This window comes from Micromys minutus, assembly GCF_963924665.1.
Source record: "Micromys minutus genome assembly, chromosome: 1".
Classification (NCBI taxonomy): domain Eukaryota; kingdom Metazoa; phylum Chordata; class Mammalia; order Rodentia; family Muridae; genus Micromys; species Micromys minutus.
Window position 1 is genome coordinate 212,053,638 of NC_137969.1, and position 25,251 is coordinate 212,078,888.

Here is a 25,251-nt window from a genome sequence, read left to right on the forward strand (position 1 = left end):
AAACCATGTGAATATGTTTTTTAGTCAGTACTTGATTTTTTTCAAGGGCTTGACAAACATGTGGAGAAAGAAATTAGGGAAAAGGTACCCTTCACAATAGTTACAAAAACTATGAAATACCTTGGTGTGACTCTTCTCAGTTTCTTATGATAATATTTCTTCTCCTGCCTGCCTGCCTGCCTGGCTGGCTGGCTGGCTAGCATTTAAAAGGTCTTTGCTTCCAGCCTGACAGAGCTCTGTCCCTAGGTCCCAAGTTGTAGAAGAAAAGAACCAACTCCTTAAAGTTATCTGCTTGTCCCTACATGTGCTTTGTGTAACTCAAGCACATTGGGGCCGGTCCCACTACCTCCTCCCACACAAAAGCAAATAATGTTTTACTGGAATTAAATTCAGGTAGCATATTCAACTAGAAGTTGCTACTTTGAAATCAGACAATAATTGACCATTTTAGAGGTCTTTAACCATAGAGACTATTTGATGATTTTCCAAAATATTTCTATGATTTTGAAAGACCATTCTAATGGATTTCTCCATCTCTGTACATACAGTATTATGGACTTTCAATTGACCAGGTTCTTTTGCCCTTGTATTTTTTTCCACTTATTATTTTTAAATATTGTATCTTTTGGGAAAGTTACTAGTGATGAGGTATGTTTTATATAAGAATTTATAGTCTCAAAATGTGAATACCAGGGATGTAAAAAATTTATTGGGAGAACAATGAAATACTCAGGTAGAGGGAGAACCCAGCAACTTGCAAACTTTCTGTTACTATGGCAATAGAATTTTGGAAAATCTGGGTCATCTTGTTGCTGTGGAAACTCTCAAGAAGAGTAAAGTTGAAACCTCGTAATGACCATTACATTTTCTCCCCAATTGACAGAGAAGCCATCATCCATGTTTTCCTATATCTGAAGTTGCATTAGTGAGACTGGGGTACATTCAGGTTTGATTACCTTAGGCACCGAGAAAGCACTTAGACAATCTAGTGTGTATTGACAACCTTGTGTGTTTTCTCTATTTGCTTGAAGAACTCTTTTTTTTTTGTCTTTTATTAAAAATACATCTTTTTCTCATATAATATATCCCGAATACGTTTCCCTGCCTGCTACTTCTACTGGTCTCTTCTTCCGAGTCCCCTCCCACTTTTTGTTTTTTATTAGAACACCAACAGGCTTCCAAGGGATAATAGAATAAAATACATAAGACAAAACAAAGCCTAACACATCAGCATAAGACAAAAACAAAAAATGGCCAAGGAAAGGCACAAGAAACAGAGATAGATGCAGAAACTCAGTAATTTATATCCCAAAGAATCATATAAAAATACTAAACTGAATGCCATAAAATATATACATATATATGAACATATATATATATATATATATATATATATATATATATATGACATGTAGAGTAAAAAAGAGAGAAAATAAATAAAATAATAATAATAATAACAATAAAAATAATATACAAATTTTTAAGAGCCTGATACAAAATCCTGAGACAAAGAACTTTTAATTATTACTTTGAGTTTATTTTCTATTGGATGCATAAACGTAACTATTTTTATATTAAAATTTTCAGTCAAGAACAGGTCAAAAATTATGCCCATCACAAACATTACTTGCATAGATTTCTATGAATAATAATATCCACACATAAGGATAGTGAGCATGAAGCATGATAATAAGCCTTTTTTCAGACTAGTCCTTAGTGAACAAACTGCTCATCCCAGAAAGTTTTGATGTTTTTCTCATCATCTTAACCTGATAATTGCAGGCATTTTTTTCTTTTCTTTTTTAGCATTTAGATTATAAATCTTATTGTAAATATTACTTACTATTTTCTATGTATCAAATGCTTTCATGTTTTATATATCTAGAACTTATTAGAAAAGCAAACTGTGAATAATTTTGCTCTTGTTATCTCTAATTTAAAGAAGTTAAAAGCAAGTAGCCAAACAAGCACTGTCTGAGACATACACAGATACTCACAGCCAGCCATTGACTGAGCTCAGGGAACCCTATGGAAGAGTTAGGAGAAAGACTGAAGGAGCTGAAGGGGATTGCAACCCCATAGAAAGAAGAACAACATCAACTCACCAGATCCCTTAGAGCTCCCCAGGACTAAACAACCAACCAAAGAACATACATTGGCCTGGTCTGTGTATGTAGCAAAGGGACTTCTTTGTTTGGCCTCAGAGAGAGGAGATGCCCTTGGTCCTGTGGAGACTTGTTGCCCCATTAAAGGGGAAGGTTAAAGGGGTGAGGTGGGAGTGTGTGGGTGAGGGACCACCTTCTTAGAGATAAAGGGGAATGGATATGAGGTGGGATGCTGTAGGGAGCCTTTTGTGCTGTACCCAAACATGGTGCCGGCTTCCCTCCAAGAACTCAGCAAACAGAGCTGTTGCCCAGCCAAGAGACTTAATGCGCATGCACCACATAAGTCACAGCCCACTCTTGGGGCACGTGATTGAGCTACAGGAGGATGCACCAATCAGGTAGCAACACAAGTCTCCTAGGCATGTATAGCAGTGCATTTTCTCCCCCACGTGAGAAGAGGAGTAAGACAGTGGGGAGATTGCGGGAGACCCCACGTGGAGGGATGGCGGAGAGGCACCACGTGGAGAGGGACCCAATAGGAGAGATTGCGGGAGGTCCCGCGTGGACAGAGACTGGACAGAAAGATCGCTCGTGGGGGACCGCGCATGAGAGGCCTTCTAGACAGTAGAACTCGGTAGGGAGTCCCCGACTCAGAGACAAGTTTCCTGCTCAAGAAGCCCCTGCTCAAAGTGCTGTTCAATAAAGGTTATCCGCAGAAGAAGCTGTTTGTTTTGTTGCATGCCTGTTCCTAGGGGCAGGAAGCGTGGGCGCGTGACAGGGTGCTCTTGGATGGGGGAGAAGAATAACATTTGAAATGTAAATAAATACAATAATTAATTAAAAAAATAAAGAAACAGTAGCCAATGAATGTCCTTAAGCTGACAAAACTAAAATTTGCATCCTAAATTTCTGAGTCAAAACACATAAAAGCTCTCCGAACGATACCCCCACCCCATGGGGACCCTGTTGAGAGAGACAGGGCCCTATATTTTAGCCTTGAATGGCTTAGTACTCATGACACAGTTCAGATTGGATTCAAACAGCCCTCCTGCTTTAGCATCTTGAACACTGAAATTGCAGGTGTAAAACACAATACCTGGTCAGGAAAACATCTTATTATCAACAACAGTCTAACAATAGTTATCATTAAATATTGTCATCTGTGCTTGTAAACCTAATGTTCCAGGTAGCATCAATTACTCATTTCTAACTTCACAAAGGTTCTAATATCCATAGGTTAAAATACAAAAGTCAAAAGTTTCTCTAGTATTTCATATGTCAAATTTAAAAGTGTAAAATATTATAACCCAAAAAGTGAAAATTATCACTGTCATATACTAGTGCCCTTAGCATCTTGAATCTGTCCTTAACAAAGAATGATGGTGATAGCGTAAAATAATGCTGTCTTTCTTAGGATTCAGCCTTCTTCTCGCCTCTTAGAGTTAACCTTTTCCCTATTCTCCGAAAACAAAGTATATAGAGCTATACAAAGTCACAAGAGAGTTCTATTTTGAAATGAACTAACAGAAATATAAAGGTAGCTAATTTTTAATAAGTGTGCCCTTGATATAAGAATGAATATCTTTACTGAATAAGAAGATGTACAGGTCTTTCATTCCATGTTGCTCAGAGGAAAGTCACGTGACCACCCAACAATGGGGAAGTCATGGCAACTCAGGAAGACAGCTCTTGCCAGAAGCCGACAAAGAAAGAACTTTGTTCTTATAATTTGTTGCCTCTAGAATGACGAGAATATATATTTCTGTTGTGCGTGCCTCACAGTGTGTGGCATTGTGCTAAAGGAGACCATCGGTCTGGAGCAGGACACACATATCTGTTCTAAGTGTATCTCATAAAACCGGTCTTTCTAAAACAAACGCTGGTTAATAAGATAGCATACCTAGATTTTAGTCAGCAATAATTATCACTTCCTTAGCTTCTGTGACGGCCAGGTGAATTCAGTAACATAGAAAAAAAAAACCTAAGAAATAAATAACCTTGGCCAAAGTTGGTGAACTTTAACTGGCACCTCTGCTAATGTAGATATTATGCAAAGAAGTGTTTGTATATTTCATTTTATAACTTTGCCTATTAAATTACAACAACTAAAACAATAATTTATTTCTTCTAAAACATAGGCTTCGTTCTTCTAAATGTAGGAGACCGGCATGAAAAGAGCAGGGCAAACAGTTTTTCATTTCCCTTCTTAGCAGGTGCTGATGGTGACTGAGCTCCGAGTTGCACTGAATAAAATAATAGTAGATCCCAAACACAAGAGATGCTTTTCTTAAAGCCTTTGCTTCATTGAAAAATAATGGACAGATTGAAGAATATGAGAGAGACCTATGGGCAGAGATGGAAATAGGTGTGTGGAAGAAGGTGCTAAGGGAGAAGAACAAGGAAGGAGAAATAGACAAGAAAGATAGAGGAGGTGTGAGAGTTCATTGCATGTTTATACAGTACCACTTTTGTAATGCATTACTCTCTGGATGTAATCCACATCTAAGGAAGGCATCGTAATTAGGTAATTTTTATAAATGTTAAGGCTGTGTAGACTAAATCAACGGATCTATATAATTATGTAAAATTAGCCCCACCTGTCTTGTTTCTTTATAGCCTTCATCAGCACCTCTTAGGCAGGCACAAAACATGTTTTTCATCTTAATATAGGCAACTACTTAATTCTTCTTTGCCATTGAAATCATGAGGCATGAACATATAAGTGCTTGAAATATATTAAGATAAATGAAAATTTATCATAATTTCTATGTACCCTTACATTGTAGAAACATATTTTAAATAATTTGTACTTTGCTATGATAATCATTATCATTTCAAAATACACATATTTATTGAAATTATAAAATTACAAATCTATGTGGACTTATTTTAATCAGCTGTGATAAATAAAACTACATTAGTAGTTTAACAGAAAAGGACTAATGTAATTTTTCTTAAAGATGAGACAATAACCATCAAACTCTGATCACAAGACATTGACCATTGTGAGTGACAGAAAATAAATAAATATGTTGTTTTATCATTATATATAAAATACCATGAATGGGTATAATAGGGTTAACACAATCCTGCTAATGTAATATATAATGTAATGTAATATACAGTGATAATACTGTGACAAGACACATTTTAATAGTGTCATCGTCTTGAACATTCTTAGCTTGATATAGAATTGAACTGAAATGCTAATTCATTCTGGGAAAACCAAGACAACACACTCTTGTTTAATCTGTAGATGACTCTGTCATTCCAGAGGTACATGGATGCTGCCCTAGTAACTTGACCTTTTTAACAAGAGCTCTTAAATATGGAATGGAGCAAGCTTATTAAGACATTCTCAAAACAAAGACATTATCTTGTTATCCAAACCAATCATTTAAACTTCTTCCAATGTCTATATCCCTAGGTCTCACATCAAAATCTTGATTCAGTACATATAAAATGGACCCAGCAATCTAGTAAAGGTGAAATGGCTTTACTCTAAGAATTTGAAGAACTATTACCAATGATGTTATTTCTATGTTAGTTTGCTGTGTATCTTGAGAATTTTGTAAACAGGCTTTCAGATTGATGCTACTTAGTAGCTTTAAATAACTACAGAGATTTTTTTAGCAAGTTTGTTTACAGTGAAATTACACTTAGCTATTGTTTGTTCTCTACCACAGATATAATCTCCAAAATTCAAGTTTTAAAAACATATTTGTTACAGAGAACATTGACCAAACTTATTACAACATTCACAATATAATCTCGATCTTTTTACAGTGGACATATTTCCCATAAAATACAGCAAAATGGAGGTTTAATGTTTTGTGTGTACCACAGCAGTTTCTAACACTGGTTGTGTCCCTGAGATTTGCACTTCTCTTTCATGTCAGAAGAACAACAGTCTGGACTCAGAGGCCCCTGTTGTTTCACAGAACGGCTTGCAGAAGGATGGTCGGCACTGATGCACATTGGGAGCTACTGTGCTTTTATCTACCTGAAGTGCACAAACCCTTCCTACGAGAAGCAAAACCACATTGAAAAGGTAACAAAGCACACCTGGTCTGTATCCATCAAAGGTCAGGCAAGTGATGTATAAGATCAGAGTTGTTAGAAGGCTTATACAAGAACTATAATCTCAATGATCTTACACGGTCTCAATATTCATTTTGTAATAATTAGCAAATGAAAGATTATTTACCCATGCGCACTTTATAAAAAACAAAACGTTCCTTTTTGGCTTAATCATATATATTAATGTGGGGACCAATGGAATAGCACACAATGTTGAAAATTTCAACAGAATGATTGTAAGATAGCACAACTATGACCTCTGTAAGAAAAGGTAGCTATGACTCTTCTCATGCAAAGACATCCTAGCAACAAAAGGAGCCAGCTTCATTCACAAGGTGAAGGAAATTTGCCAGTTTTTATTTTCTAATATTGCTAATGAAGTAAGGTGTTTTTATTTATATCTAATAAAACACTTTGCTTTCAACTTGAATATTTTTTCATTAGGTCCAAAAAATCTAAAGGGCTGGTCACTAATCAGTTTAAAATAACTCTTTAGGTTTGAGAGTCAATCAATCAGTCTTCCCCAACATATGCAACAGTAAGAACTACAGATCATGTATCTCTGTTTTTTTTTTTTTAAAACAAAGTTGTAAGAAAAAATACAAAACAAAACTACAGATCACCAGAGCCTGAAAAATACAGAGGGAGATGATTACAGCCAACCACTGGACTGAGCATGGAGACCCTAAAGAAGGAATTAGAGAAAGGACTGAAGGAACCAAAGAAATTTGCAACCCCAGAGCTCCTAGGGACTAAACCACCAACCAAAGAATACACATGGAGGGACCCATAGCTCCAGCTGCATATGTAGCAGAGAATGGCCTTGTTAGGCATCAGTGGGAGGAGAAGCCCTTGGTTCTGTGAAGGCTTGATGCAGGGAGGTAGGGAGAGAGTGGATTGGCGGGTGGGTGGGGAAACACCTTCATAAAAACAGGGGCAGGGGTCATAGAATAGGGATTTTCCGGAGGAGAAACCAGGAAATGGGTATTTGAAATGTAAATAAATAAAATATTTAATTAATAAAACAAACAAACAAACAAACAAAACAAAACTACAGATTATCACTGTCCTGGCTCTTTTTGTGTCAACTTGACACAAGCTCGAGTTATTACTGAGAAACAAGCCTCAGTTGAGGAAATTCCTCCATGAAATCCAACTGTAAGGCATTTTCTCAACTAGTGACCAAGGGGGGAGGTCCCAGCCAAATGTGGGAGGTGCCATCCCTGGGCTGCTAGACCTGGGTCCTATAAGAAGGCAAGCTGAGCAAGCCAGGGGAAGTAAGCCAGTAAGTAACATCCCTCCATGACCTCTGCATCAGCTTCTGCTGTTTGTGTTCTAGTCCCAACTTCCTTTGGTGATAAACAGCAATGTGGAAGTGTAAGCTGAATAAACCCTTTCCTTCCTAACTTACTTCTTGGTCATGGTATTTTGTGCAGGATTAAAAATCTTGACTAATACAACAACAATATAAAATGCTAAGCTTAAGCTTTTTAAGTTTTGGTCTTTAAACAGTTTCTGTTTTCATTGATTTGCTTGTGTCTCAGATTAAGCTAAAGGAATATATTTTAATCAATATGAGCCAACTTACTATATGTCAAACCATATGAAAAAGACAATATAAAAACAAACATGTAGAAATGAAGCCACAATTGTCTTCCATCTCAGTAGTTATAGTGATAAAATAAGCAGAGAACACTTTAAGAATTAATAAGAAACTATTCAAGTGTAAAAAATGTAAGGCCAAACAAAAATGGTATACTTACTACCTTGTTCTTTTTCACTGGACATACTATTTTTATCTATTTAGTAGGAAGTAGTTCTATTTTATTTTTTCCCCCATGAATCAACTGACTTCTAACACACAAACACACATACATATACACAGACACACACACAGATACACACATACTCACACAATTGATGGAGGATATGGTTTATCCTTACTTGCTACCCATGCCAGCAACACTGATAAGAATTACAGAAAGCAGATTCAGTGACTTGGTCAGAAATCAGTATTTGCAGTGCAACAACCAAAACAAGAGAGACTCTGTCCATAAACAAATTGGAAAAAGAGAATTGACCACAGCAATTCTGTCCTCTGGCCATTTAATGTGAAATGCACACATGTATTCACACACACACAATCTCTCTCCTACACAAACATAAATCAATATATATCCTTTAAAAATGTAATAACTAGATTAAGGTAAAGGAGAATTGCCAAAACATACATTGTTCAAAATTACCATAGTAATAGCAATATCTTGTATGTTAGTTTTAGACATTAAAAAAATCAAATTCAAATAAAATATCTACAAAGTTAGGATAATTTACAGTATATTTTATGACAAGAACAGTTAGTAATATATCATATTTCTTTATAATATGCTGTTTTCATCAAAATAGCTCAAAGTCATTAACAACCATGAGGATTTTATATTTCTCCTTTTTTTTCTGAGACATATATTCTATGAAGTGTTTTACATCCACATTAATAAAGATGTCTTTTCCCTTATACATTATTTTCATATTTGCTTTCACAGACTTTCCCCAGGTGCTGATTGCAGTACTTCCTCTGTAAGCCCATTGAAATATATACTGACTAAGAGATAGAGCTCAAAAAATTAATGCAGAACAAATGAGCAAATAAAGAACAGAATGGACATCAAACATTATAACAACTTATTAGAATAAATACACAAGTAGACATTACTTGGAAACATAATTTTATAAAATCTTAACTCCAATATTTCCACTAAATGCTCTGGTTGGAATTTGCTGAGTAGGTCCTAGCTGGGAAAGAAATAATGTGTGTTCTAAATGTTTCAGACATATCAATGCATTCATTCTTTCTTGTACAAAAGTACCATGTTGGTAAAAAGTACTTGAATTTACCCATTACATTTTTTATTTGAAAAATAGCATTGTAAAAGAGTCTTACTTTGCTTTGCAACCATAAGACATTCTCAGCAAATTAGATGATAAATTTTTATATAAAGAATCCAATAGTCCTCAAAAATCTCTTTAAATGATATATGGTATAATTTGTAAAAATTTATGACTATAGCATTTTAAGACACTAGAGTTCTTTATGTTCCACACGTAATAATATACAGTCTCTTTCAGTTCATTTCCCCTTATTGCTTTGCTAAAAGTGTTAGAAATATGCCAAATATGTCTTAGATAAAAGATGACTTCCTTTATCTGAAGCCAACAACTGGCCTGTAAGAAGGCTAAAAAGTTTTCTATAAACTAGTTGTGGAAAACACACATAAAAATTATAGTAATAGTTCCATACCAGTTTTATTGGACAGCCTAAAAGACACCATCTTGTCTGGAATATTACACACGTTCCTCACTGAAGCAATGCAACTGTAGTTAGCATAGTCCTGCGGTCGGAGATTCTTTAGCTTTAAAATCTTTGTTTCCCCCTGCAATTGGAAAAGAGGTCATTAGCACAGGTCAGTGCTAACCAGAAAGAATGAACTGATGTACAGCACTGTAATGCATTAACTCATACTGTTATTAGAAGAATGTGTCTTAAATGTGAAAAAGAAACATTGCACATAAACATAATACTAAAATATGCTTAGAGGTAAAAAACTAGCAGACAACAATGAAAATTCATAATGTTCTCTTTGCAAACTAGCTTCCTAGGGGAGGAAAGCCTACCTCGTGCAGTCCTTATGCAAATGATTATGCACAGCTCTGAACAGTACACTTAATCATAGGGGTTATTTAACAACCACCACAGTCTGATGTCGGCTTCAACAGGAAACACTATTGTAAAACGGGCTTCTGATGACAGCCCAGTACATGAAATACTTGTTTTACAGCAAATTAGAGAAGATCTAATGATAGATCATTATACTGATGCCCATAAATATTTGCTGTGGAGGAACAATGGCAGATAATAGACTGAACAGTGACTGGAGGAGGCTTCACGACGTTTCTTGATTGTTATTGCACTTGCTGTTTTACCACAGAAGCTTGGGGTTAGCTCTTCCATGTGAACGTGGAGCACTGCAGACAGTACTGACTCAAATGCCTTGTACCCTAGACATTTCTGCTGAGCAGCCCTGACTGTGGAAGCATTGGATGAAACTGGTACAAGCGTGAAGACAACCAACAGCTACCATCCGGAGTGGAAATGTTCCTCCTGGTAAAGTCATCAATCCTGGCTAGAGTCTTTCCAATTCCTCTGACTTTTGCAAAAATATTGATGCTACTTCTCGAAGGAGCTCATCTGTCTAGAAATGTAGTTTTCATGGTAAAATAGATCTCAAAGGCCTCTTATCTGAGAGAACTTTCACAATATTTTTTCCTACTTCATATATTTAGTTGTGAAGGTCAATGTGTTTCTTTTTTTCTTTACTTTCCTTAAATTTTACCATTTAATTATTAAAAATGACCATGCATCCAATATGCAAGTCTGAAATGTAGTGCTATGTGGTTTAGCACAGAAGGCAAAGCAAGTGTCTTCTCCAGACACAGCTATATCCATATGACATGAAAATCCACGACAGTGCACATGGCTTCTTGCTAACAATCCTTCTATTCATAGCAAATTTCAGTTTTAAACCATATACGACATTTTCCTCAATCTAAACAAGCAAAACTCTATTTTATGATCGGTATTGTTAAATAACGACTATAATTAAGATAATGAAGTCTCCTATCATGTCACATAAATGCTTTGTTTTCGTTTTTCTAAAAATGTAAAACCTGATCAGTCTCCCTGATAAGTCAGGTAAATTGTTTTAGAAAAGACTTTGTATTGCATTTTTAAAGAACACAGATCCCATGCAAACATATAGGAAAATCAATATGGTTTTATAATGTAGTTAACCATGTTCACATGTGACAGAGCTATCACACATCCAACATAAAATGCTTTGAAAAATGTGTTTAGCTATCCAGAAAAAATTTACATCCTGTTTTACATGTACTTTTTGCTCATTGTAACTAGTAAGACCTTAATACAGAGTATCAAACCTTAAAAGAAAAGAAAAAAAAGCCAAGCACTGACAAAAATGTATTTGTATACATTTATGCAAAAATGTTTAAAATTTTTTTCTTTTATCTTTGTTTTTTAAAATAAAGTTTAAAAGAATTTACATTTATTATTATTTAAAAGAATTTGAATTTATTGACTTGGGTTATTTTTAAAAAATATGTCTGTGTGTGTATCTATGTCTCTCTCTGTGTATGTTTGTGTATATATGTGCATGTACACAATTATGGGCAGTTACATGTGTGTTTGTGTGTAAATGCAGGTCATAGAAGAACTTGTAGGTATCTGGTTTTCTTCTTCCACCATGACAGGCTTGGGACTCAAATTCAGATGATAAGCATTGGCAGCAAATGCTTTTGCCTGCTCAACTACCTCACCAGCTCTTAGTTCCCTTATTGCTTTCAAAGTCTTTTTTTAACTCCTGAAAACAGGTAAATGTCAGCTGGACCTCTAGTCCTACTGTGTCCCCTTACTTTCTCTAGCTTTTATAGCTAGCATGTTATACTTCCAAGTTTCTACTGAAAGCTTTGGTTTTCTGCCTTTCTCACTATTTCAGAGAACTTCTTCATCTCCAGGTAGGTACTTGTCTCCCACTGTCCAAATATTGCTTCACCATGTTCTTTTGATACTTCACTGACATTGAAACTTAACGTATTTTCAAATAAACATGACATGTATTCTTCTAAGTAGCCATTCTCCACTTGTGCGTTGCAAGCCCCTAAAGAAAATTGGAACATACAGATATTCATGTCAAGATTCATAAAAGTATAAAAATGCAGTTATGAAATGGAAATGAAGATAATTTTATGGCTGGGGTCACTACAACATGAGGAACTATATTAAAGGGTCACAGCATTAAGAAGGTTGAGGACCCTTGAAAGTATGCATCGTGTGTACAAAATCTCCTTTAACTAGTTTTTTTCCCATTGGCACTTAAATATCTTCTCTCCCAAATTATCCTTCTTCATTTACTTTTTATTGTAATCTTGTAACCATACACTCAGTTGACAAACTCTTAAATGTATGTAGCAGATTTAGAGGATATATGGAGAGAAATGCACATTTTAACAATTGTCTTTGATTTACTGATGTATAATTGAGAAATAGCAATTTTATGTATTTAAGGTATAAAATGTTTTGTTTTCATTGACCTATACCTTGTGAGATAAGAAACCAGCCACGGTAACTGTCTGTCATCTTACAAAGTTGTTCATTGCTTTGATTTTCTTAGATCTATCTATTGATGATTATATAACATGCATTCAACCATCCTCCATCCATTCATGCATCTGTCTGTCTGTCTGTCTGTCTGTCTGTCTATCTGTCTGTCTGCCTATCTATCTAATCTACAAATGTATCAAGAGAGACAAGTCTAGCTTTATAGCCTAAGCTTGCCTGAAGCAATCTTTATGATCAAAGCTTCACTATAGTTTTGTGCCACCACTTTTGTAGACTCCCTGCTTTTAAATATGAAATCAGATCATTCTATCTCCATGCTAAATCATATAAATAATTTAGTGTTGCCTTAACAAGTAAACACACACTGTCTCTTTTTCATCTCATTGTTTCATACCCTAAAAATATCTACTGAGCCCTCTCTATGGTTTATGACCTTTGAGTTATCAGCCCCAAGGTTTCCGTGTACTCAGTCTTTCAATCACTTGATTGGGTTTTCTCTTGTGCAACATTGCTTCATTATAACTCTGCTGACACTCTCCCATTGTGTGATGGCTTTTGAATGATTTTATCTCATCCACCCCCATTTGAAAACTGTATATAAGATGTTGTACTTCTTCATAAACATGCTTATATATTACTTATTGACCCTAAGTTTCCTATATACCTTTTTTTTTCAGATGATATGATCATTCCTTTTAGAATCCTGTCACAATAGACTGAGCTAGTATTCAGGTTGAAGTGATATTTTAAGACTAAAAAATTCTTGGTAACCTGAAATGTGACTCTATCAGGAGGATGACCCAGTTATTACTATGATGGGAAGATCTGTATCCCAGTTATCTTTTATGCAGAACATAGAAACACAATGGTCACACTAAAAATTCAGAGAAGTGTTTCCATATCTGATTTCTCTATGGTTTAACCGCCCAGTGACTGGCAGGTTGATCTTGAAGAGCCAAGATGATGATTACTTTCTCTAGCTGCTAAACAAGATCCCACAAGTAGTTAAACTATAGAGGTCATAGAAAATAATTCCTTGAGGTAATGTGTAAGAATAATCTGTATACGTGTGAAGAGAAGAGGTGCTGGTAAATCATGTTAATTTTTTGGAGGAATATTGGTAATTACAGGCCGAACCTAAAATGTTTTTACCTCATGCATTTAATGCATTACATTCATTAAAGGATAAAAACAATTTTATGGTTTATAAAGTAAATTTATTTGTCTTTGTGTGAATGATTTTGTGTGTGAGAGGGTGCGCATATAAGCATGAATGTGCATTTGTTCTGCATGCATGCATAGTTACAAATGTCATGTATGAAAACATAATATTCTGTAATCTTAAAATTATTTTGGCATGCAAATTCCACCATTAAGAAAAAAATTAGATTTATCATCTAATTATACTTAGCTTAAGTAGCTATATTGTAACTAATTGCAAAATTGATGTAAATATGTTCATTTAGCTGATGAAATTATAATACACAAGTTGATGTCTCGAACAATTTTGCAAACATTATAGGAAAATGGCAATTATATAAATATGTAACTTCTAAGGTTTAAAGTCACATTGTTTTTGCAATCACACAGAAATTTTATAATTTAGTTTAAAAGTATCTTGTACTTGCCAATAATTATAATCTGTTTAAAACTGTTATAAAATAGAAAAGAAGATTATTATATATTAGTCTGTGGCTTTTCCAATGTTGACATTTTCTAGGAAATGAAATCTATAACTGTCAAAGGTATATTCAGTTATTTTCTAAATAGACTAGACTTTTAAAATATTTATTTTCACTATATATTATTATCCTGAGTGACTGGGAAAAGCATGCAGCCTTCAATTGATATTAACTTATACCTCAATTTACTAAAACATATATATTTTGCTTTTTAGCATTAAGTGAATAATGATGGGAAAAGAATAAGTATTCCTCTTAAATTTATTATGTGGCAGAAGTTTCATTTCATCCCCAAGAATACATGCCAATTTCATTATGGAAATAATAAGTTCAAGAAACTATAAAAATATTATTTTTGCTGAAGAGGATTGTGATTTAAATATTCAGTTCAAATTGATGTTGTTATTAGCCTGTATGTATAGGCAAAATAGATAGAGGCATCTCGTCATCTTTTATTAAAAATAAGGTTATTTAATGGCATTAATAGTGAAAAACCTAGTATCTTTCACAGAACTTTAATTTCTTAGCATTAAAGGTGTACAAGGTCTGTGGCCTTTCCTCTGAATCCTTATCTAGCATTGTCTCAGTGCGCAAACCTTCCCCCCCCACACACCAACAATACTGTAGAGTGTGTCTCAGATGTGGAAAATCATCAGGGAATCACTCTGCTTCTTGTTAATGTTATGCCATGGTCTGTATTCTGCACGTTCCAATAACATTTTATTAGCCTTTATCATGACTTTTATTTTCATTCCACAGTCCTCTTTCCCTTAACCAATTTTTTTTAATACATAAATTATGTTAGAAGGAAGACTGGAGCCTTGCCTTAATCTTTTCATTTTGTTTTGGCAAATCTCTTTTTATAGCCTGCACATGGCTGATCGAAGTTACCTTTCTGAAGTTCAAACCACAGGGATCCTAAACAATAGTGCTAAAGAAATCCATAGTGGTTCATCTGCATCCTCTGCAATAGATGTTGGTTGAGTTTAATAGACACTGTGGCAATGCTACAAAATAGGAGCTTTATTTGAGAGTGAGTACATCAGCCATAGTACTGACTTGCTTAGGAAAGTGTACATGTTTATGTTCTTCTGCTGTGTTACAATGGGCCTAGAACAAATCTCCAATATCTAGAATTGTAAGACATTTTTTAACCAAAGTATTCAGATGGTCATTACAGCAGCCCAGCCTAGATTCCAATATAAGCATTGGCGATAATGAAAAACTGTTGTTCATAGAGCATTTTTGGCAAACAATGGAAAGTGTGTATAAAAACTAATGCAAAATATAGATCTTTTAATATATATATATATATATATATATATATATATATATAAAATTATCACTAAAAGAGCAATAGAATATGAAATAACAAAAAAATATGGTCTTCCATGATATTAAGACTATAACATAATCCATTTTAAATCTAAATAAATATTTATATGTAGAAGAATATTTGGTGTTCCTAGCTCCATCACAAATACCTGCATAATTAATTTAGAGCATGTGATATTTTTGACCTTCTAGTGAAGGGGGAAAATGTGAATAAATTTGTAAATTAAGTGACAAATGTTCTCATATTCAAATAAACAAACAATTGATTTCATTGCTTTCTATTACACAATGACTTCAAAATCATGGTACTTTTAACCATTGTTGGCAATTACCAGCTATAAATGGTGCCTCTTGTGTCTGTTAAGTAGACCTGTAGGTAAAAATGTTCTCCTTATCACCTTTTCTATGTATTATTAACATGTTCTTCAAGGTTATAATTGGACCTGAATGTCTCCATCTATTGTAATTTTCATCAGTTAGCACAATTTTAAAGAAAGAGAATAGTCTGTAACTCTTCATTTGTAAAATTTTATGAAATGTTATGGGCCACATAATCAATCAGTCATAAGTTTTAGATTCAATCAGAGTTTCAAAATGGTTGCCCCCAGTGCACATAGAGACACACATGTGGGTGTGCTCATTCCATCTTTGCAGGACTTATCAGTTCATACTTCATTCTCCCAGATAGTGCTACAGAATGGTTTTGCCCCATGACTTCAGCAGTCCTTTACATTTGTAAGACCTATGCTAAAGCAGGATGAATAGTATCCAGTCTAGAAAGGAACAATGGCCTTCCATTAGAATACAAGACTTTAGTCCAACTATGATGTAGCATTTCTTTATAAGAATGTTTTATAGAACACATTTTGGCCACATTTTATGTACATACATATATGTGTACACTTATTTATATGATCCAAATGAAGTTATGATATTTAGAGGTGATATTATTCTCCCTCTTTAAGACCTACAGACTAAGAAAAATCTCAGTATTGAACAAGAGAAACCTCCTATGTAGTTTTGTTCAGAGGATATCAAGAGATACCCCAAACATTGTACATATTGCGGTTGCCCATGGTTTCCTCCCAGAAATTTAATGTAAGTCCCTACTACTAAGGACAAAATGTATTCTGAACAAATAGATATAAGGAATCCAGATGGTAGTAATTGGAAAGTTTTACATTCAGGACTGGGTTTCATAGTATCTGAAAATGCTATACAATCTGCCAAGCGAGAAAGGCAACCTCTATTCGTATATAGCTGTGATGCCTATAAACTAGAAAAAAAAAACCAGCAAAGCAAGATATATATAAAGGTATAATAGTGGCCTTCATAACTTAGAGGTTACCAATAGCTCTCTAATTAGACTTTATGATGATTACCAGGAGAAGTCCCATGCCTGGTATCTGTATCATAGCCAACTACTGTGAGATAATGAGACTATTGATCCTACAGAACTTACTAATGTCACTTAATTAAATCATCATAATTACTAACTTCATTCTATATGTATATATATATATATGTGTGTGTGTGTGTGTGTGTGTGTGTGTGTGTGTGTGTGTGTGTGAACTTCAAAGAAGATTAACTTTGCACCATACAGAAACCATCACAGAAATCAACAACTATTCAAAATGCATTGAACATAGATCCCCAGGTCCAGTTGGTACATCTATAGCTCAATCTTTACAGCTAAAGCTCAGGGTACATTATGGAAGAGGGGTGGTGAGAGCAATTAAATCAAGAAGTCAGCTATGAAATATGTGTTATATAAATAAAATGGAACCATTCCCATGATTTAACAACATGGATGCTTAAACAAAACCCAAAGTCAACAGTAATAGACATGCTAATGTAATATTGGAAAAATCTCATTGGCCCTAACCTTAGACCAGAGCTACAGGCAATTTCTTACTACTGAGATAGGGATAATTAATCTTTCATTTTTGTGAAATTCCTAACTGGTGATCCAATTTCAAGTGGTCAACCATGAAAATATATGTCCACAAGCAACAATAAATGGACATAGCAGGTTACATTTATGGACATGGACCATTGGCTATCTATCTATCTATCTATCTATCTATCTATCTATCTATCTATCTATCTATCTATCTATCTATCTACCTACCTACCTACCTACCTACCTACCTATCTACCTACCTATCTATCTATCTATCTATCTATCTATCTATCTATCTATCTATCTATCTATCCATCCTTCCATCTATCCAATTATGGTTATTACAAATTAGACCTAATAATTCAATAAGTCATTGCAAGTTGGAATTTTAAAATTATTTTTTTTCTTACAACTTTATTTAAAAAAGAGATACATGTACAGATTTTAAAAGCATTTTGGTATAAAATTATATGAATATATTTTTGTCAGTACTTGATTCTTTTAAAGCTTTGATAGTATGCATTGAAATTTTACTAGTTACCATAAGCATAAAGTGCATGTAAAACAGGACATAACATGGAAACAGTCAAAGTTTTCTTTGTGTGTATAGATTAAACATAATGATTTTGAATACCAAAAATTGACAGGAGGCTATATTCTTAGGTCTTGAATTATTAAAAAAAATAAGTGTATAGCACCCTCTCAGAATGTGGTACACCTAGACCTTAAAATTATTCTTTTAAAAATGTGTTCAATAAAACTTGTCATTGAAGTATGAAGCTATGCTTTTTCAAAGAATATAGGTAAATGTATGGATAAAGAAATATATCATGGTATACTGAATTTAATATTATTTCAAAAATCAGCATTTCAAATTTATTACATATAAGCAAGTTGTCTTTTATATGTGTGCTGGCTTTTCAATCAAACATATTGTTTTATAGATTAATACATTTGAAGAAAATGTCTTTTTAAATAGCTACAATATTGAATGTTGCCAGAGCCAAGAAATTGTCACACTTATCTCAGGGTGGAATGCTGTTCACAATCTCTTACCTGGGTAAAGAAGGGCTCATAAATCTCCACTCCTTTGTCAGATCCTTGGAGCAACACCTCTTGGCCACGTCTCCAACTATAGCGCACAGGGGGGTTGGAATTAGCCACACATCTGAGGAACACTGTTCTCTCATAGTAAAATTGTTCTTTAGCTTCACCTATACTTTGATGAACAGTTACTACTGGATCATCCAAGTCTAGAAGAAATAAAAAACAGGCACGTGAAAACATTGCAAGATGCAAACCTTCTGAAGTGTTGCACACTTACACCCTGGTTAATGATAGATGCTGTGACTGATAGCAATTGCTGTAAGTACTTAATTATACTCACTAAACTCATTATCAAAAAATTTCCAACAGTACTGGCTGTTTTTTGTGTCAATTTGACACAAGCTAGAGTTATCACAGAGAGAGGAGTTTCATTTGGGAAAAATGACTCCATGAGATCCAGCTGTAAGGCATTTTCTCAACTAGTGATCAAGTGGGGAGGGCCCAACCCATTGTGGGTGATGCGATCCCTGGGCTGGTAAACCTGGATTCTATAAGAAAGCACGTTGAGAAAGTCAGAGAAGCAAGCCAGTAACATCCCTCCATGGCCTCTGCATCAGAAGCTTCTGCTCCCTGACCTGCTTGAGTTCCAGTCCTTACTTCTTTTGGTGATGTACAGCATGTGGAAGCGTAAGCTAAATAAACCATTTCCTTCTCAATTTGCATCTTCATCATGATGTTTTGTGTAGAAATAGAAACCCTGACTATGACACCAACTTAAAAAAAATGATAGCTTTGTCTTTAGATTTGTTGAGATAGTATGGACGTTCTTACATCTTTCTACCTCCTTGTAAGCAGTTCATAATAAAAGACTTCATGAAAGTGAACAAATTTCAAATTGTCAGCCTTGTAACAGACAACTAACATTATATGTACTCAATAGCTTATTTTTAGGAATATACATACACACACATGTAAGTACATACATACATACATGTACAGTGTAATAACAATAAATGAGTAAAGACGCCATGGATTTATAGGAGGTAGGGAAGGTTATATGGGAAGGTTTGAGGAGAAGAAATATCAGGAAGAAGTGTTATTAAATTGCAATCTCAAATTTTAAAGAAGTTAAAAATAAATTCAAAACAATGAGATAGAGGGTCGCCATAAGAGGTGCAGCAACTTCGAGTGCAGGATGCTGTGGAGGCCATGGGGGAAAGTGTGGAGAGAGAGAACATCCGGAAGATGCAGGGCCTCATGTTCTGGTGCAGGGCCAACTGCTTCAAAGACAACCAAGCATTTATGCAGCGGGTGCACCAATGCATGGAGCGCTGCCTGTGCCTCTGGCTCAAGCCCAGGCCCTGGTCACCAGCGAGCTGGGAAGGATCCAGGACCGACTGACCCAGTGCACCATGCATTGCAGTAAGAAAGCCAAAGACTCAATGGATGCAGGAACTAAGGAGCTTTAGGTGAAGGAACAGCTAGACAGCTGCGTGACCAAGTGTGTAGATGACCACATGCACCTCATCCCAACAATGACCAAGAAGATGAAGGAGTCTCTGCCATCCATCTGGAAATAAATCATTTGCCAGTGACCTTTGGGACTGAGGGCAGGCTATTTAAAAGGAAGAATGGAAGTTAATTTGTTAAGCAATGTTTACAAATGAGGAAAATTTAGGACACAGCAAATTGCAGGCAAATGCTGCTCACTGCTGGACACTGGTTCCTTTACATCTGGATCTTAGAGGGTGAAGTGGAAAGAATCTGGTGCTAAGATTTGCAGTGCAGATAGCTCAGAAGTCTAGATCCTAAATATTTTTGTGCACGAATTTGTTCTGAAGTAGAGATCAACCTTGTAGCCAGGGCTGAGATTCTTACTACAGACATCCAGGCTGGTGACTCCTTGAAACCTGCTGGTAAAATCTGAGGAGAGGTGGGTCTCCTCAGAGAAGCTTGGCAAGTCCTGTTTACCACAAGAATCACGACCTTGTATATACGTGAAATGAACCCTGTAAGCAGTGACTTAGAGCAAAGGGCCTCCTTTCCAAATCTGTGCTCTGCTTAGTTTTGTCTTAAATATAAGGCACACAGTAGATTTAAGATACAGGAGGGAGAGTGGTTTCAATAACTTCTAAAAGTTCCTAGTATTTTCTGGACATCAAGATGGGAATGTCCATGTCTTCAAATTCTGTTATTCTAGGAGCCCCTGAAGAAGCCAGACAGTGTCACAGTGTACGTGGGAAACAGCTTTCTTTACTGACTTGTGCAGCAAAGTGACACATCCCCATGAGAAGCAAGAGTGGGGAGGGTTCGGTCGTCACTCCCATGCCAGTCACTGAGAATAAACAGAAAATAGGAGTTGTTGGGAAGTGTTGGGTTCACAAAATAAAACTCTAATCCCAGTATTAATCAGGTCCGAGTTTACAGAGCCTTGTAGCAACACAATTGGGCCAAGAAAAGCTAGGACCACAACACACCTTCTTACCAAATGCCATTTTTAACTGGGGTTTTGCAGTGCAGTGTTGCTGGCCCAACATGGCACCCTATCTTTTGGGCAAGTACTATGTTGTATTTATACCAATTAATTACTTGAAACAGTGATACATATATCTGTTTGCTGTGTCAAGCCTGCAATATATTTTCCAAGTAATTTGGTTTTTAAGTAAAATTTCATTGTCTCCAAAAAAAAAAAAAATGAGATAAAGTCAACCATATAATGCAATATCGCAGAGCCCAAATCACTCTTCCTTTTCATTTAGTGATGTAATACATTTATATAAAACAAGTATTTGCAAATTATTATAATCTTCATAGTAACAATATATGACATTGAAGTGTGTGAAAAGTTCTCTTGATCTTAGATTTTCTATCATAGTGTGTTTGAAAATTTGCAATGTGATAACAGAAGGCTCGGTTAAAAGACATTAAGTTCTCTTCCGCTGAGTATTGGCTTACGAATAGCAGTATAAAGATACATTCAAAGGAACAGGCTTTAGATAAAGACCAAGTCATTCAGATCTTGGAGTTTCAATACTTTGTTCACTCAGAAGCCCAAGCACTGGACAGCATCTCTGAGAGGAAACACTATAATGAACATAGCCACTCCCATCAGCTTTGGCGGAGGGATCATAGTTCGTTGTATAGCCAGGTTGATTTTCTTTAAGACAAGAAAAATATGCAGCAATCACACCTGCCATATATCAATGACAAGCTGGAAGCCCCATCCAGAAACACAAACCTAACATAGACTCTTGGAAAGGATGTAAATATTTTCTATTGATTACTATCACAACCCACTTAATGGCCTTTCAGCTACATAACCATGAAAGACAATTTAATTTTAATGATCTTCCTTATAAGTAAAATGGTCCTGTATTATTGAAGTTGTTGTTAGATTAATTAATGAAATAGCTTCTAAAACCATGGGTACAGAGTAAATAGTCAACACAGTTTAGCCTTTAGTATTAATATATTCTTGTCACTATTAGGGACTCTTTATAATAACTCCCATTGAGTCCAGTTTTTTTTTTTTTGTCTTTATCTCATGACCCTATATGCACACAGCTTTCATTATAAATAAGTGGAAATGGAGCATTTGGCTATTTGTTCTGGCTATGAAAGACTACAGATGACAGGTGCTTTTAAATCAAAACCTGGAGAACAGCTACAGTGTGTAATATACATAACAAAGAAGGATGCGAGCATATGGAACATGGCATGCTTAAAAGGTCACGGTTCATGAGAAATGATTCTTTTGATGCATAAAATAATAAAAAAACCCAACACAACTAATGAAGTCATTTCTAGTGAGAGAGACAAAAACAGGACAGGATGCAAAATTCCTTCATTGTGTTGACAGTCCTTTAAAAATGTGAATTACATGACAGTCCTACTTTGATTTCTTGTTTTGCAACATTATAAGTTTTTTTTTTTTTTAATTTCTTCTGACATTAGCATCTCTTCACAGCTATCTCACAGGCCTCTAATTTTAGTAGTGCGAATTTCAGAACTACTGCTGCTTTCTGCTAAAGATTAAGGACTGTCAGTTCAAATTCACTCTACTGGTCGTGTAGAGACATGTGCTGTCTGATCTTAATAAGCTGGGATATTTGGGGATTTTCAAGCCTATGAAATATTCACATAATGATTAGCTGTTCACATAAATGCAATCCAACATCAGACTGATGAAGTGAATTCAGTTCAGTCACTTGAATTAGGGACTAACTGTATTGTGATTGTGAACATTTCATTTTCTTTCTTGTTAGAGAGTTTCACTATTAACTAGTAACAAGTGGCTGGTGTCATAACAATGGGGGCTCCTTAGTTTCTGAATAGTTAAAATCTATATTACTTTCTATTTTATTGTTGTGGTGAAACACACTGACAAGAGCAACATAAGAATGAGGGTTTATACAGTTTGAGACTGGATAATGTCCATCAGGACCACGGGAACATGAGACATTATGGGGACATTCATATTCAAATCAAAACAATAGTATTGTCCTTTCCAACACTCTCTTTTTAATGCATTACTAGATCTTTTAATTTTGGTGGGTGGTCTGATAGGGCTCAGATATGAGACTGTAAAAGTCATTTATGTACCCTATATAGTGTCCTGAATGAAAGTTGGGTCATGGGTCACTAGGCTTCTGACAATTCAACCTTTTTCTAATAGCTTCCTAAGCATTCTATTGGCAAAGTTTTCTGTCAGAACAACCCATGATTTTTTTTTCTCTTCAGGACTAAAAAGAAATATCTTGAATAAGACTCATATGAGTATATCAAATATTATAAGTAGATTATAAATAACTATGTACATATGAGTTCATATAATATACATCCTAAATATATCTTGTGTGTATATATTATTTAAGCAATACACATTTATTTCTTAAGTATTTCTTAATATATACTGTATATTCATATATTCCTAAGTTTATATTTTACATATTCCTTAATACTGAATAAAGGTATTTTACATAGGTGAAATTCAAGAATAAGAAATGGAGAAATTGATCAGATATAGCAACTATATTGGTAAACACTTTCTAAGCCAGCATTGTGGTTTAACTATTTCTGTTTCCCACCAGGATACAGGGCCTTTGGAAGTACATGCACTGTTTGGATTGCAATGATTTCTAGAGAGGGAATTTGCTGATGGTCATCAGCTGCAATGCTCTCAGCAGTAAAAAAAATGTAGGCTGTGGTCCTAGGCAGGGAATCTGCCTTTCAACTAGAATAATTACTGAAATCCACTTATAAGATGTGATGCTTGTAGCTGAGAAAGGTTAAGCCAGAAAACTGGGTAGTCTTATTTTCTGGAAGAAATGTCTGCAAGAATTTATGGTGGGATCACATCCACAGACTCCTTGTGCTCATATTTTTGAGAAGTTCCATGGCCTGGTGTATCATGTGGTATGGGCAGCTCTCCTAGTGTGGCCATTATCTTTCTTTCTTTCTTTCTTTCTTTCTTTCTTTCTTTCTTTCTTTCTTTCTTTCTTTCTTTCTTTCTTTCTGTCTTTCTTTCTTTCTTTCTTTCTTTCTTTCTTTCTTTTTTGCAGAAAGTAGAGATTTTGGTCCCTTTACCTTTCTTAGACTGGCTGACTTATTTACCACCAAATGTGGAAAATAGAATACAAACAAACAAACAAATACAAGTCTTCTCACTGGGGTAAGTGGGCATGCAATACATTCTTTTCTGACTTGTAATAGCTCATTTCTGTAGAATGTATATGATGTGTGTTCTTTTCAGCGTCATGCCTTTTCTCTGTGATGTTTCTTGATACAGGAAACTAAAGTAACTAATGTCCCTGGCTTAGAGATTAAAGGCAGTCTTCCTGGGTCACTTAATAAGTTTGTCCTTTTCTGGGTGGGAACTGGGCCCTTGGAAGTGGTAAAGCAGGAAGAAAAGCCCTGATTTCAGTGAGTGAATGCACATGACAGTAGGAAATGAGATCACTCATTGTTTCTTGGACCCATGAACTCTTAAAAAGTAGATCATCATTTGATTATGACCAGTGATTTAGAATTTTACTGTACCTGGAAGAAGCACCTACTCGTCACTGGATGTTAGCTTTAGAGTTTATACTGACATTTCACAAGGCCATTCTATCATTCTACTAGGCTAGCAGACTGATGTAATGTGAGACACACAATGTCAAGATAATACTATGGCAACACGCACACTGAAGAATCTGTGCATCAAGGTCAACACAGATCCTGCAAGTGACATCTCTACAGATACTTCAAGGATTTCCTATCTCCAGAATATTGTTTTTTAAGTAAACATATGCTATCAGAAAGAGCTTGTTGATTAAATCATCATCAAGAGTGATGCTACAAAGTAATTCAATTGCCTATTTAGTCAATAGAAATACATTCTGAAATTAACACAGAAAGCATAGTTTTTTCTAATTGTCCATATTTACTATTTTAATTATTCATTTTCTATTTATTTTAACTGTATATAATTTACACACAGAATGATTAGCTTCTTATTTTTCTTCCAAGTATAACATAACCTAAGGTTCTTTATATATTTGGGAGCTTAGAGTGCTGGATGCATCCAAATTAACTGTTAATTCAGATGCGCATACTCAACCTGCACATGGAAGTTAATCACAATCATATAATATCTATAACCTTGAGAAATTGCCATACCCAATCCTCATGTAAAGTCCAATTATGTAAAAGCATCTCTTATCCATCATCATTGTCTAGAAGGGGCTGTGGACAATGATATTAATGAAGTCTGTCTCAGTTATGAGTGTATTCTTATTATCTTACTGAAGTATATTCAAAACATTTATAGAGTAGAACCAAGTGCTGTTATTTCTGGACTTTATCTGATATTCACGTTAGCAAGCTCATAAATCGTTATATAAAAAATATTTTCACAGTCTGCTT

At 35.1% G+C, this 25,251-nt stretch overlaps 1 protein-coding gene and 1 pseudogene across 3 annotated transcripts in view; one reads left to right on the forward strand and one right to left on the reverse strand.

Annotated features, from left to right (window-relative positions):
* Window positions 1-25,251, reverse strand: part of MDGA2 (MAM domain containing glycosylphosphatidylinositol anchor 2) — a gene marked incomplete at both ends in the record, with an annotated part of 768,432 nt that overhangs the window by 240,861 nt on the left and 502,320 nt on the right. For both annotated transcript variants that reach the window (XM_080937304.1, XM_080937305.1), the window contains 2 exons: window positions 9,484-9,616; window positions 18,355-18,551. In XM_080937304.1, coding sequence (XP_080793430.1) covers window positions 9,484-9,616; window positions 18,355-18,551 — 330 coding nt within the window. The remainder of the gene's footprint in view (window positions 1-9,483; window positions 9,617-18,354; window positions 18,552-25,251) is intronic.
* On the forward strand, window positions 19,522-19,925 carry LOC308413728 (protein FAM136A-like; annotated as a pseudogene). Its single transcript has one exon. The product of its transcript is annotated as a protein FAM136A-like (transcript).